The following is a 13,517-nucleotide window of genomic DNA, read 5'->3' as shown; positions in this document are numbered from 1 at the left end:
GAGCAGAGGAAATAAACATAAAAAGGATGGAGCAGAGGAAATAAACATAAAAAGGATGGAGCAGAGGAAATAAACAAAAAGGATGGAGCAGAGGAAATAAACAAAAAGGATGGAGCAGAAAAAATAAACATAAAAAGGATGGAGCAGAGGAAATAAACAAAAAGGATGGAGCAGAGGAAATAAACATAAAAGGGATGGAGCAGAGGAAATAAACAAAAAGGATGGAGCAGAGGAAATAAACATAAAAAGGATGGAGCAGAGGAAATAAACATAAAAAGGATGGAGCAGAGGAAATAAACATAAAAAGGATGGAGCAGAGGAAATAAACATAAAAAGGATGGAGCAGAGGAAACAAACAAAAAGGATGGAGCAGAGAAAACAAACAAAAAGGATGGAGCAGAGGAAACATAAACAAAAAGGATGGAGCAGAGGAAACATAAACAAAAAGGATGGAGCAGAGGAAATAAACATAAAAAGGATGGAGCAGAGGAAACACACATAAAAAGGATGGAGCAGAGGAAACATAAACAAAAAGGATGGAGCAGAGGAAACAAACAAAAAGGATGGAGCAGAGGAAACATAAACATAAAAGGGATGGAGCAGAGGAAATAAACAAAAGGGATGGAGCAGAGGAAATAAACAAAAAGGATGGAGCAGAGGAAACATAAAAAGGATGGAGCAGAGGAAACACAAAAAGGATGGAGCAGAGGAAACAAACAAAAAGGATGGCGCAGAGGAAACAAACAAAAAGGATGGAGCAGAGGAAACAAACAAAAAGGATGGAGCAGAGGAAACAAACAAAAAGGATGGAGCAGAGGAAACAAACAAAAAGGATGGAGCAGAGGAAACAAACAAAAAGGATGGAGCAGAGGAAACAAACAAAAAGGATGGAGCAGAGGAAATAAACAAAAAGGATGGAGCAGAGGAAACAAACAAAAAGGATGGAGCAGAGAAAACAAACAAAAAGGATGGAGCAGAGGAAACATAAACAAAAAGGATGGAGCAGAGGAAACAAACATAAAAAGGATGGAGCAGAGGAAACATAAACAAAAAGGATGGAGCAGAGGAAACAAACAAAAAAGATGGAGCAGAGGAAACAAACAAAAAGGATGGAGCAGAGGAAATAAACATAAAAAGGATGGAGCAGAGGAAATACACATAAAAAGGATGGAGCAGAGGAAACAAACAAAAAGGATCGAGCAGAGGAAACAAACAAAAAGGATGGAGCAGAGGAAATAAACATAAAAAGGATGGAGCAGAGAAAATAAACATAAAAGGGATGGAGCAGAGGAAATAAACAAAAGGGATGGAGCAGAGGAAATAAACAAAAAGGATGGAGCAGAGGAAACATAAATGGAGGAAATAAACAAAAAGGATGGAGCAGAGGAAATAAACATAAAAAGGATGGAGCAGAGGAAATAAACAAAAAGGATGGAGCAGAGGAAATAAACAAAAAGGATGGAGCAGAGGAAATAAACAAAAAGGATGGAGCAGAGGAAATAAACATAAAAAGGATGGAGCAGAGGAAATAAACATAAAAAGGATGGAGCAGAGGAAATAAATATAAAAAGGATGGAGCAGAGGAAATACAAACATAAAGGGTAGAGTGACAAATGGGAAAGAGGTATACTGTAAATTGTGATGACTTTTACCAGTGGGTGCAGCTTATTGTGGTTATCAGTGATTGCTGGGGACATAATATGGGGGACTCGTGAAAACGTCACTTTAAAATAGGAAGTGTGTGTGTGTGTCTTACCCAGGTACGGTATACAGGAGTTCATGCTCTGGCTGCGTATGTAGTCTCGGAGACGTTTGTAGTTGTCTTCTTTGGCCATGAGATACTCCAACCGCTCAAACGTTGTTTTGTCCTTCCGACTCAACAACTAGAGAGACAGAGAAATATGTTTGAGTTGAGTTATTGTAAACATACTAGGGCCGTGACAACACCAGTATCGCAATATTTTTACCATGGCAAACCACGAAGCAGACCTAACTTTATGGTTCTTTAAAATATTATGTGCTATAGATTGAACAATAAATTGATGCGACTCTGGATAACAACAATGACGTTAACTTCCAACATTAGGGCTGTTTTCCTATAGAAGTTAAATTAGCTTTGGGTTTTGTTACTTTGCCATGATACTAGCGAGTGTCTACAAGTTCAATCATAATGAAATCAATTTCATGTTCAATCAATTGAGTTATATTTTGCAACATGACTACCGTCTAATTTTTGCCTCAATGTGTTTCATGAGGGACAACATGAACACAATAACATGCACAATCTGATTTAGTGCATTATTATCGGGTAAGCACGATAAGCCGCCTCAATAGCATATTTGCAGTCATAGGTGGTAATACCGCTCTTGGAGCTGATTTGTCATCAGTATTGTGGAATAACTCCAATGTTAAGGTAAGATTTGAATGGCAAAAGCTGATTCGAGAGCAGCACTGCTTTTCTTTCGCACTTGGCAAACTTTCTCTCTACGTGCTTGTTTGGATAACACTTACAAACATGGCTGGTAAATAACGATGCATCTGGTATGATCATCGTAATGCTTAAGTCACATTGCAACAGTTGTCATAACAGCTCAGCAGGATCTCAGGAGACGTCGTGATAACACTACTGACGATATCCACAGGAGCTCTGGGTGAGGGATAAGTTCTGCTCTGGCCACGGCCTAAAGTTATCCACAGTGTGTTTGAGAGAGTGTGTGTGTGTTGACTAGGAGCAGGTGTGCCGGTCTCTCTGGCCAGGCAGGTCTAGTGGTCCAGAGGATTTTCTGGCTGTCTGCTGTGTGTACTGCTGACTACTGGGGTTTATATCACTCACATTAATATTACATTTCCACCATGACATCACCGCATCAGTATGTCATTATGTCAGCTCTAATCTCCAAGGCTCTGTCCGTCTGAGGATGGATCAGAATCAGACCGCTCCCTCTTGCAAATTTCTCTGATCTGAGGTTTCTGCACAGATGCTTCCAATACACAAGACCATTACATATTCCAGCAATGTATTGACAGTGTAATAACTGGTGAAATAGAGGAGGACCATTTACATATGCGACTGCCCTTCACACCGTCAACACATCTCAGTTGGTTGTAGAGAGCTGTTAGAGATCATTGTTTTGAGCTGCAGGGACACAGTAACTCACCGCCCATGTCTTGGAGAGTCTATAGATGGGAGCGCTTTGTAGGCCTGACACCACAGCCATCACTGCATGCAGGTTGTTTATGTCACACAGTTTCTGTTGGGAACAGAACACGGATGAATACACACACTTTCACATTACAATATATTTATTGTCCACTCGTGAATATGAATCAAGAATCTGTGGTTCTTCCTTCACAAAGTACTACTGTAGAGCATAAGCAGTAGAGTACAGTGCGTGTACCTTGGCAGTTCTGATGTAGAGACTGAGTACCTCAGCTCTGATCTTCAGGGTCTGAGCATGCAGGATCTCCCTCACCACCCAGAAAGTCGTCTGGAGACACAAAACAATCAACCAACGGCAATAAATGCATAGCACAAAGTGCTGAACAAAAAGCAGACCGATGGTTAAGGAGCACTTCCCAACAAAGACAAACACACACTCAAATGTGATAGCTGGCTGAGATCTAACATCAGGTACCGTACAATGTTCCTGCCTTGGTTCCTGACATGTTGTGAGTGAATGAGGTCTGTCTGTGTGTGTTAACCCCCAGACAGAACAAAGTGATCGGACCAAGTCATCAATGGCCATTGGCCAAGAGCTCTCTCTCACACATGCACAGATCTTCTCTCATAGCAAAGCAAATAAGGTCAATAAATCAGTCAGCATCTGGTCCAACAGCCCTCATGAGAGAGGAAAGAAAGATGAGAAGTAATGGGGAAAGAATAAGCTGATATCAGGCCTCCTGAGTCTTTTATAGTCTACAGCTGTCTGTACACTGTTCGAGAGAGAGATCAGGGCAGATCCAAGATGAGATCTAGAGTGCTGATGTCACCTAACCACAGGACAAAGGAAATAGGTCCAGCCTGTCTGTGTAATAGACAAAGACATCAATGTCATCAACTATACACAATACCAATGGTCCCTGAAGTCTTCACCTCTGCAACCATAGCTCCCCTTATCTAACTCTCCGTCACTCGCTTACACTGCCTACTCTCCCACTCACTGGCTTTATCTCCATCTCTCCAGGAGTCACGCTCTTCCTCCCACTCACTTTCTCTCTTCCCATCTCCAAACCTTTAGAGAGGTTGTGTGTGAGACTATGATTCTACTGTACGGTGCAGGGTTGTGCTGAAGATGGGAAGGGGGAGAGGGGGGTTGCTCTGGTTAACAAAACCAGACACACCGGGGACAGTGTGAGATATTAGCTAACTGCAGGTGGCTCTGTATAGAAACCCACTGTGGGTCACAGTCACGTAAGATATTAGAGTGGTTGAAGTGTTGCAGGGTAGGAAAATCACTTTTCTCTAACAGCCTAGACTCTAAATCCTAGCATGCTATGAACTACACCAAAAGGGTCCTACAATTGGTGCGACAGTCACACCACGACACTACCCTCAGGCTCAGGAGATGTCCAAACACCTTGACTCAAAATGTCAAGTTATTCACTGGCCTGCATCTGGTTTGAGTGCCTCTTCAGAAAAGTCAGTGTTTTTGCTCCATGGAAGTCAAGACGAAGGGAATAGTAAACAGGAGGCACAGGCTAGAATCTAAAACACTGCAGTAAATAACAGAAAGAGAGAGAAAATAAAGACCAGCAGACAGAGAGAGACAGAGGAGAGAATGGAGATCCACTAATAAAACTAATCCCATAATACAGTGAGGCAGTACTGTTCACCTGAACAATCTCTTCCCTCTAGCACGGACACACCTGTCCTCAGCCACAGGTGCAGTGCAGACACAGCGGTCAGTGATATTATAAGCCACTAAAGTCTCATATAATATCCAACTAAAGCTGCATCAGCCTTGTAATACTACTCCCAGCAGAGAAGGTTTATAGGCATGTCCAATATGGCCACTACACTATCCTCATGTCACTGTAAATCACCCCGTTGCTTCTGGCAGCTGTTACAACACAGGTGCACTGTCTCTCTGCGTGTGTCGATGTGTGTGCACTCTACAGCCCAGAGGAAAAAGCAGAGGCTCTTAGTTGTCTTTCCTGTAGTGTTTATGGTCTTATAAAGCTCTGCTGTTTCATCATAAATAGTATGGAACAGAGACACCAGCTGATAGCTGTGGATTAGCTCTGTAATATGGCTGAGTCCCTCAAAAGCAGTTTACGATAGCTCCCTCTCTCACTGCCTGGGTAAGGAGTGCTGAAGAGGATACAGCTGGGCCTGGCTCGGGTTAGGTTAGTGGCTGATGCCTTCAACGTTTGTATAGGTCTAGACTAGATACCTAAACATCACTAGCTCAACCTTGTCTGGTGAGTGTTTGTTAGAGATGACACTAATTCTAAACGTCCTGGTAGGCTACATGAGAGAACATTCCCGAAACTCACTCTTTTTTCCCCCTTTTTTCAAATGCAATGTTAATATAAGACAAATGTCACCTTAAATAACATTCACAGCGATATAATAAAATAAAAACATCTATTGAACAGAAACTACTTCTAGTGACTCACTAAACAAACTGAAGTGTAATTCAAACCATGACCCGGTCTAAAGTAGCCACCCGGTAGTACTGGCTGTGACCCACCTAAAGAGTCTGATCCTACATTATGGGAAACTGGACTAGGTTTAGGAAACAGCCTCCTCTCAGGCACCATCCACCCACAACTTTCTCTACCCCTCTTCAACCTTCGTTAGCTCTAACCCTAACACCCCCCCTTCCCCTTTTCACCCCTCTCCATCCCTGTACCCAACTCCCCACTACATCCCTCTCAACAGCTCCCCCTCTCCATCCCTGTACCCAACTCCCCACTACATCCCACTCAACAGCTACCCCTCTCCAGTCATACCAACCTATACACTCAATCCAAAACCTTTATCAGAGTGCAAGGTTGAACAATTACCTTACTGCTTCCATTAATTCAGTGTTTTCAGATAAACATGAAGTCATACCTAAGCAGTATGGAGCTAGCTAAGGGTTGATTTAGACTTGAGCAGTATTAGACTGAAATAACAGACTTCCCCTTGTTGTCCAAAGACTGCTACCAATAACAGAGTTAAAGGAAGAGTACAAAGACTGGAGCATCTCTGGGACTGCCTCTTCTCCCTGTCCAAGCCCCATTATTCACAAGGCTCACTTTCCTTCGCTGATGTCCGTCTGCCTGCTGCTTGTCGGCCAGCCCTGTGGTGTACAGTGAACTAACATCTGTAACGGCTGTTTGGGCTAGCCTAGAAATGGGGAAGTTTACACAGATACACATTCCTCTAACATCTCATACGGAGACCACAAGGTCTTAAAGACACTTAAATGGGCAGGGAGAGACTGGGGAGGTTGGAGACAGGGAAGGGGCAGAAAGAGCAGGATGAAAGGTGAAGGCCGCCTGTGGGTCATGAGGGCTTCCTGTGGATGACTTCACAGGGCACTGAGAGTGCGGGACACACGCACACAAAAAAACCATGCACAAACACATTCTCAGATCACAAAGAAATGTGTCCAAACAGTTGAACACCAGAGAGAGTGAGGGAAGGAGTCTAAGGTCTCTTCTGAGCCTTCATTAGCCATATCAGTCTGATGAGGCTAAACAATGAGACAGACGGGGTTTGAGTGTGTGTTCCCTATAGGAGATGAGTCAACAAGTCAGCAGGAGGTATGTTTTGTTACCATGACATCCTCCAAAACAAAGGATTAGGGAAGAGGGGATGATTTGGGATGTGGTGAAGAGAGGATGTAATCGCTCCATTACCTGCTAGCCAAGACTGAAGGTTCATTACTCAGCTCTAGGGGTACATTACGCCCCCTGTCCACCCCCCGCTTTTCTGCCTGCCTGTGTGTGTGTGTGTGTGTGTGTGTGTGTTACCTGGTTGAATCTGCGGGTGAAGGCCACAGCATTGGGAGCAGAGCTGTGCTTCTCCTTCTTGTTCCAGCCACAACTCGACAGCTCCTAAACACACAAACACCCAGTTAAGTGATAGTGTGTGTCAGAGTGACATGACACACCCAAAACACACAACAGATCCTAAAGCAGTCACACACACACACAGATTTAAACAACTTTCACAGTTGGTCTTGAACGTAGTAAAGAGTTAATGTTTTCCACAAAAGACAAACCCAGGTTGTTCTTAACAGTTCAGAGAGAGGCGTACAGGGCATATAGAAACACCAACGTTCCCTCCAGCTGAACAGCATACTACTTTTAACTACCGAATAAATTCAAATCAAATCTATCAAACTCTGCACCACCTTGTGCTTCCTCAGAGCAGAGGGTGAACAATCATCCCAGTAATCAGATACTAGTGCCCTTGGACAGACCCTGTACCAGCACTAAGGGGCGAGACCACACACACAGACAGCAGGGGAAGAGAGACTTCTCTGGGCACAGCAAACTGGATCAGGGGCCAGGGATATTATTAGGGAAAATTTGATTGAAGGGTAGGAAAATGTGGTGTAATCTCTACTAATCAGCTGAACTACTCTCCAGATGACCTCCTCTAACACTGGCTGTCTGGAGGCAACCTCCTCCACCACCCCTCACCAGGCCAGTGAGCCGTCACAAAGAAACATACGCAATGTCCCTGTGTGTTTGAAGGGGAACAAGTAGAAGTTGGCAGGTCGGAGTGGAGAGAGAGAGCGAGGTGGTGAGGAGTCCAGAGCCTCCTGACAGCAGCTTTCAGCAGGCCTCAGTAAACTGTTACACTGCTGCCCTGACAGACTCCACACCACTAAGAGAGAACCAAATGCGTGTGTGTGTGTGTGTGTGTGTGTTAGCCCAGTAGCTCAGTCACTTACGACTCATTCATTTAACCTACACTCCTCTTTAAACATGCGCTCACCTCTACCTGTCTCTCAACCCCTCTATCCCGCTCTTGTTATTCACACCTCCAGTGTTCTCCTTCCCCATCTCCTAATAAAGGCTCCCACATTGGGATATGCCATTGGGAGACTGACTAAAGGCGTCTGCATGCCTCCCAGCCGAAAGAGTTCGGATGAGTTTGTGCATATATGATGACATTGTGATGTTTTTTTATTAGTTTTGGACTTCGTTTAGGGTTTTTTCGGTTGTTCGGGCAGACAACCTTTTTGGCTGCCCGAACAAGTCTACGCCCTTTTGTCTGTGATTGTTCAACAGCAGGGATTCTTCAGTAATGACGAGATTACTCGTTTTAATGCAATTTCTTTAATTGAGAAATACTGCACCAAATATAGTTAGACGTAAAATTGTGCGACTAAGATCTACTCTGTAAAAACCTTCTTAGATGGGTGTCGCTAGCTTCCACATCGTCAAGGCCTAGAGATCAAGTACCAGAATCAATCAGTCAGAATCAATCAATGATATTAACCTACCACATAGCTGTTGCGTTACTTACAATTGTCACGTGGTCATGTCTGTGCCATAATTGTTGAATTGGTGCCAATGACTGAGAGTAAAGCAGAAAAATAGCTTTTTACAACAAATTCTGGATCATTACTTGAAAGGCACTGGTCGCCTTGGCAGTTGGTTGGTCCCAGCCCTACCCTCACCTCAAAGCTTTCCATCGCTACATCAGACACACAGTAAAGTACACAGCTCTGGCTAACACACGGATGAGTCCACAGCATGCATTTTCAAGTACAAACACACACACAGCGAAATCAACTCTTGCCAAACCACTAACAGAGCTGAGCTCGGAGATACCACCGCCACTTCTCTGCTCTGGGCCTTGTTTCAGTCAACACAGTAAAAACCTGAGGCGCCACACACCCTGTGGACCTAAAGAGCATCAGCTACAGCTGAGAAGAGTGGGATGAGGGAGATAAAGGGGGTTAAAAGAGAGTGAGGGGGGGCATTAGCTACAGCTGAGAAGAGTGGGATGAAAAAGAGAGGTGGTTAGAGAGAGTGAGGGGGGGGCATTGGCTATAGCTGAGAAGAGTGGGATGAGGGGGATAGAGAGAGTGAGGGGGGGCATTAGCTACAGCTGAGAAGCCCTACATTCCAGCCCCCTATTGGCTAGTCTTATGGTGGTTAGCTCATATCCTGCGAATATGTATGCATCCCTACATGCCTAGTTTTATGTGATGTGTAGGAGATGATTTTCCCAGAGACACTGCGTCTATAATGCCTATAGTGCATGTTTTACTACTGTCCTGGGCCGGTTTCCCAAAAGTTCATCGCTATATCCTTCGTAGGAGCATTGTTACATCGCCAAGCCGTTTCCCCAAAACCATCGCTAATGGTGCACTTGAAAACGCTCGTAATGTAACGGCTGCTTCACACCACTCGCAGAACATTAAGGGTGTCATTAGATGCTTTTTTACTGATAGCCAGGGACACGCCAACACTCAGACAATTTACAAACAAAGTATTTATGTTTAGTGATTCCACCGCATCAGATGACCACAGATGCTCTCTTGAGAAGTGAGTAAATTAGACAATTTTCCTGTCCTTCTAAGCATTCAAGGGACAATGGATGGTGTAAAAAGTATATTTCTTTTGGAAAGTACTGGAGTAAAAGTTGTTAAAAATATAAATAGTAATTTAAAGTACAGATACCCCAAAAACTACTTAAGTAGTACTTTCAAGTATTTTTACTGAAGTACTTTACACCACAGCTTACAACTGTACCCCATTCAAAGGCACTTGAATATTTTGTTTTGACCATTCACCCTCTGAATGGCATACATACACAATAAGTCTCAATCCTTCTTTAACCGGTCTACTCCCCTTCATCTACACTGATTAAGTGGATTTAACAAGTGTTACCAGTAAGGGATCATAGCTTTCATCTGGTCAGCCTACGTCATGGAAAGAATGTTCCTGCGCCGACAGATGGCCGCCTCGCTTCGCGTTCCTAGGAAACTATGCAGTATTTCGTTTTTTTACGTGTTAATTCTTACATTGGTACCCCAGGTAATCTTAGGTTTCATTACATACAGTCGGGAGGAACTACTGAATATAAGAGCAACGTCAACTCACCATCATTACAACCAGGAATATGACTTTCCCGAAGCGGATCCTGTGTTTTGCCATCCACCCAGGACAATGGATCGGATCCCAGCCGGTGAACCTAAACAACGTCGGCGTAAAAGGGACAAACGAAGCGGTCTTCTGGTCAGGCTCCAGAGACGGGCACATTGCGCACCACTCCCTACCATACTACTCGCCAATGTCCAGTCTCTTGACAACAAGGTTGATGAAATCCGAGCAAGGGTTGCCTTCCAGAGAGACATCGGAGATTGACGTTCTTTGCTTCACGGAAACATGGCTCACTGGAGAGACGCTATTGGAGTCGGTGCAGCAAGCTGGTATCTTCACACATCGCACCAACAGAAACAAGCATCTTTCTGGTAAGAAGAGGGGCAGGGGGGTATGCCTTATGATTAACGAGACGTGATCATAACAACATATAGGAATTCTAGTCCTTCTGTTCACCCGACTTAGAATTCCTCACAATCAAATGTCGACCGTATTATCTACCAAGGGAATTCTCTTCGACTATAATCACAGCCGTATATATTCCCCCCCAAGCAGACACATCGATGGCCCTGGACAAACTATTTGACCTGTTGTAAACTGGAAACCACTGTCATGACGTTGGCCTGGGGGATAGGTTTATGACCGTCATAAATACCTCTTCACCCCCCTTTTTCCTCTCCACCCTACTGATATTACATTTGCAAAACCCTTGGTTAACATAGAGATTCTGGGAACATCAGAATGTGGGGGGAAATGAATTATATTCTGGTAATCCGAACAATTGAACATATGCGGTGGTACTTAAGGAATACGATGTCAGTTCAATTGTCATCTGAGACATTCTAATCAATGATAAGATGACAAACTCTACAGTGGAAAGTCTACACATCCAAGTTATCGGATTCACATGGATTTGTTGTTCAATTTAAATGTTTGAATATGAAATAATTTGATGGGACGCCCACGTGAAGAGACAGTTTACAACTTCTGTCACACACCCCTTTTCTCCCTTCCTATATAAAGCCTTGACGACAACATAACTTCCTGTTCCGAGGACGACGGTCCTATGTCAGAATGGTTCAGATAATAACTACAGAACGAAGCCAACATCAGCATGAGCTTTGGTTGCGAATGGTATGAATTTTGAACTCTTATTCACGACAGAAGTGATACCTCCTAGACGTTGAGTTAGCGTCCGCAGCTGCAAACGCAGGTAAGGAAGGAACAGAGAGTATTCCATCTACCACACAACGACGTTACTACAACTTATCCAAGTGACCACCAGAGATTCTTCAAAGGACAGAGGACTCGGTTTGGCAACACAGTCTATCTACCACCAACATACTGAAGCGCAGCTCAGAGTAAATATTTATTGCATTTTCCTTTTCCAAATGGGCGGTAATTTAGAATGCATAAGATACTGTATTTACGATAGCACAGCTTCTTCCCTTTGTTCCTCAGTCTTCCCGCTCTTTCACTCAAACCCAGCCCCTTTTCTTTTGTGTAACAAGCTGTCATATCTGTTTCGCCACTAGGGACGTGTTCCTTTAATGATTAATTGTGTGTACGTGAATTCTGTGTGATTAATTATTTATTTAATAAATACCTAACTAAACACAATTTTGCATTGCTGATTCAAATTTGTTAGCCAGGGTTCTTGCAGATAACCAAGAATTTACAACTTTCAGATTATGAGTCTGAAGTAAAATATTACTAGGTCTTTAAGAGTTTATTCGGAAGATAACAGCTCTATAAATATTATTTTGTGGTGCCCGACTCTTTGGTTAATTACATTTACATGATTAGCTCAATCAGGTGTTATTAATTACGGAGAAATGATTTTATAGAATAGCATGTCATATCACTTAATCCGGCAGAGCCAAAGACACAACACCACATATCCTGAGGCTGCATTCATTGTAGCTGGGGATTTTAACAAGGCTAATCTGAAAACAAGACTCCCTAAATTTTATCAGCATATCGATTGCGAAACCAGGGCTGGTAAAACCCTGGATCATTATTATTTTAACTTCCGCAACGCATACAAGGCCCTCCCCCGCCCTCCTTTCAGAAAAGCTGACACTGACTCCATTTTGTTGCTTCCAGCCTACAGACAGAAACTAAAATAAGAAGCTCTCGCGCTCGGGTATGTTCAACGCTGGTCCGACCAATCTAATTCCACACTTCATGACTACTTCGATCACGTGGATTGGGTTATGTTCCGCATTGCGACAAACAACATTGACGAATACGCTGATTCAGTGAGAGAGTTCAATAGAAAGTGCATCGGCGATGTCGTACCCACAGCAACTATTAAAACATTCCCAAACCAGAAACTGTGGATTGATGGCAGCATTTGCGCGATACTGAAAGCGCAAACCACTGCTTTTAACCAGGGCAAAGTGACCGGAAACATGACCAAATCAAAACAGTGTAGCTATTCCCTCCGCAAGGCAATCAAACAAGCTAAGCGTCAGTATAGAGACAAAGTAGAGTTGCAATTCAACGGCTTAGACACAAGGAATGTGGCAGGGTCTACAGTCAATCACGGAATACAAAAAGAAAACCAGCCCCGTCGCAGACCAGGAAGTCTTGCTCCCAGACAGACTAAATAACTTCTTTGCACGCTCTGAGGACAACACAGTGCGCCACTCACACGGCCCGCTACCAAAACCTGCGGACTCTCCTTCAATGCAGCCGACGTGAGTAAAACATTTAAACGTGTTAACCCTCGCAAGGCTGCGGACCCAGACGGTATCCCCAGCCGCGTTCTCAGAGCATGCGCAAACCAGCTGGCTGGTGTGTTTACGGACATATTCAATTAATCCCAAGAAAGCTAAGTAACGGAGCTAAACGACTACCGCCCCGTAGCACTCACTTCCGTCATCATGAAGTGCTGAGAGAGAGACTACTCTCCCCTACCTGACACCCTAGACCCACTCCAATTTTCTTACCGCCCCAATAGGTCCACAGTCGACGCAATCGCAACCACACTGCCCTAACCCATCTGGACAAGAGGAATACCTATGTGAGAATGCTGTTCATCGACTACAGCTCAGCATTTAACACCATAGTACCCTCCAAACTCGTCATCAAGCTCGAGACCCTGGGTCTCGACCCCACCCTGTGCGACTGGGTACTGGACTTCCTGACGGGCCGCCCCCGGGTGGTGAGAGTAGGTAACAACATCTCCACCCCGCTGATCCTCAACACTGGGGCCCCACAGGGGTGCGTTCTGAGCCCTCTCCTGTACTCCCTGTTCACCCACGACTGAGTGGCAATGCACGCCTCCAACTCAATCATCAAGTTTGCGGACAACACTACAGTGGTAGGCTTGATTACCAACAACAACGAGACAGCCTACATGGAGGAGGTGAGGGCCCTCAGAGTGTGGACTTCAGGAAAGTAACCTCACACTCAACGTCAACAAAAAAGGAGATGATTGTGGACTTCAGGAAACA

General features: G+C 44.2%; 1 protein-coding gene across 3 annotated transcripts in view; it reads right to left on the bottom strand.

The window, feature by feature from the left end:
- Positions 1 to 13,517, bottom strand: part of ralgps2 (Ral GEF with PH domain and SH3 binding motif 2) — a 134,526-nt gene that overhangs the window by 69,724 nt on the left and 51,285 nt on the right. For all 3 annotated transcript variants that reach the window (XM_021604204.2, XM_021604203.2, XM_021604205.2), the window contains exons 5-8: positions 6,964 to 7,047; positions 3,399 to 3,488; positions 3,159 to 3,251; positions 1,757 to 1,883 (exon numbers count right to left, since the gene is read on the bottom strand). In XM_021604204.2, coding sequence (XP_021459879.1) covers positions 1,757 to 1,883; positions 3,159 to 3,251; positions 3,399 to 3,488; positions 6,964 to 7,047 — 394 coding nt within the window. The remainder of the gene's footprint in view (positions 1 to 1,756; positions 1,884 to 3,158; positions 3,252 to 3,398; positions 3,489 to 6,963; positions 7,048 to 13,517) is intronic.

The sequence above is a fragment of the Oncorhynchus mykiss genome, chromosome 5 (assembly GCF_013265735.2).
Source record: "Oncorhynchus mykiss isolate Arlee chromosome 5, USDA_OmykA_1.1, whole genome shotgun sequence".
NCBI lineage: Eukaryota > Metazoa > Chordata > Actinopteri > Salmoniformes > Salmonidae > Oncorhynchus > Oncorhynchus mykiss.
Note: the sequence above shows the minus strand (reverse complement) of the source record. Positions and strands in the feature narration are given on the sequence as shown.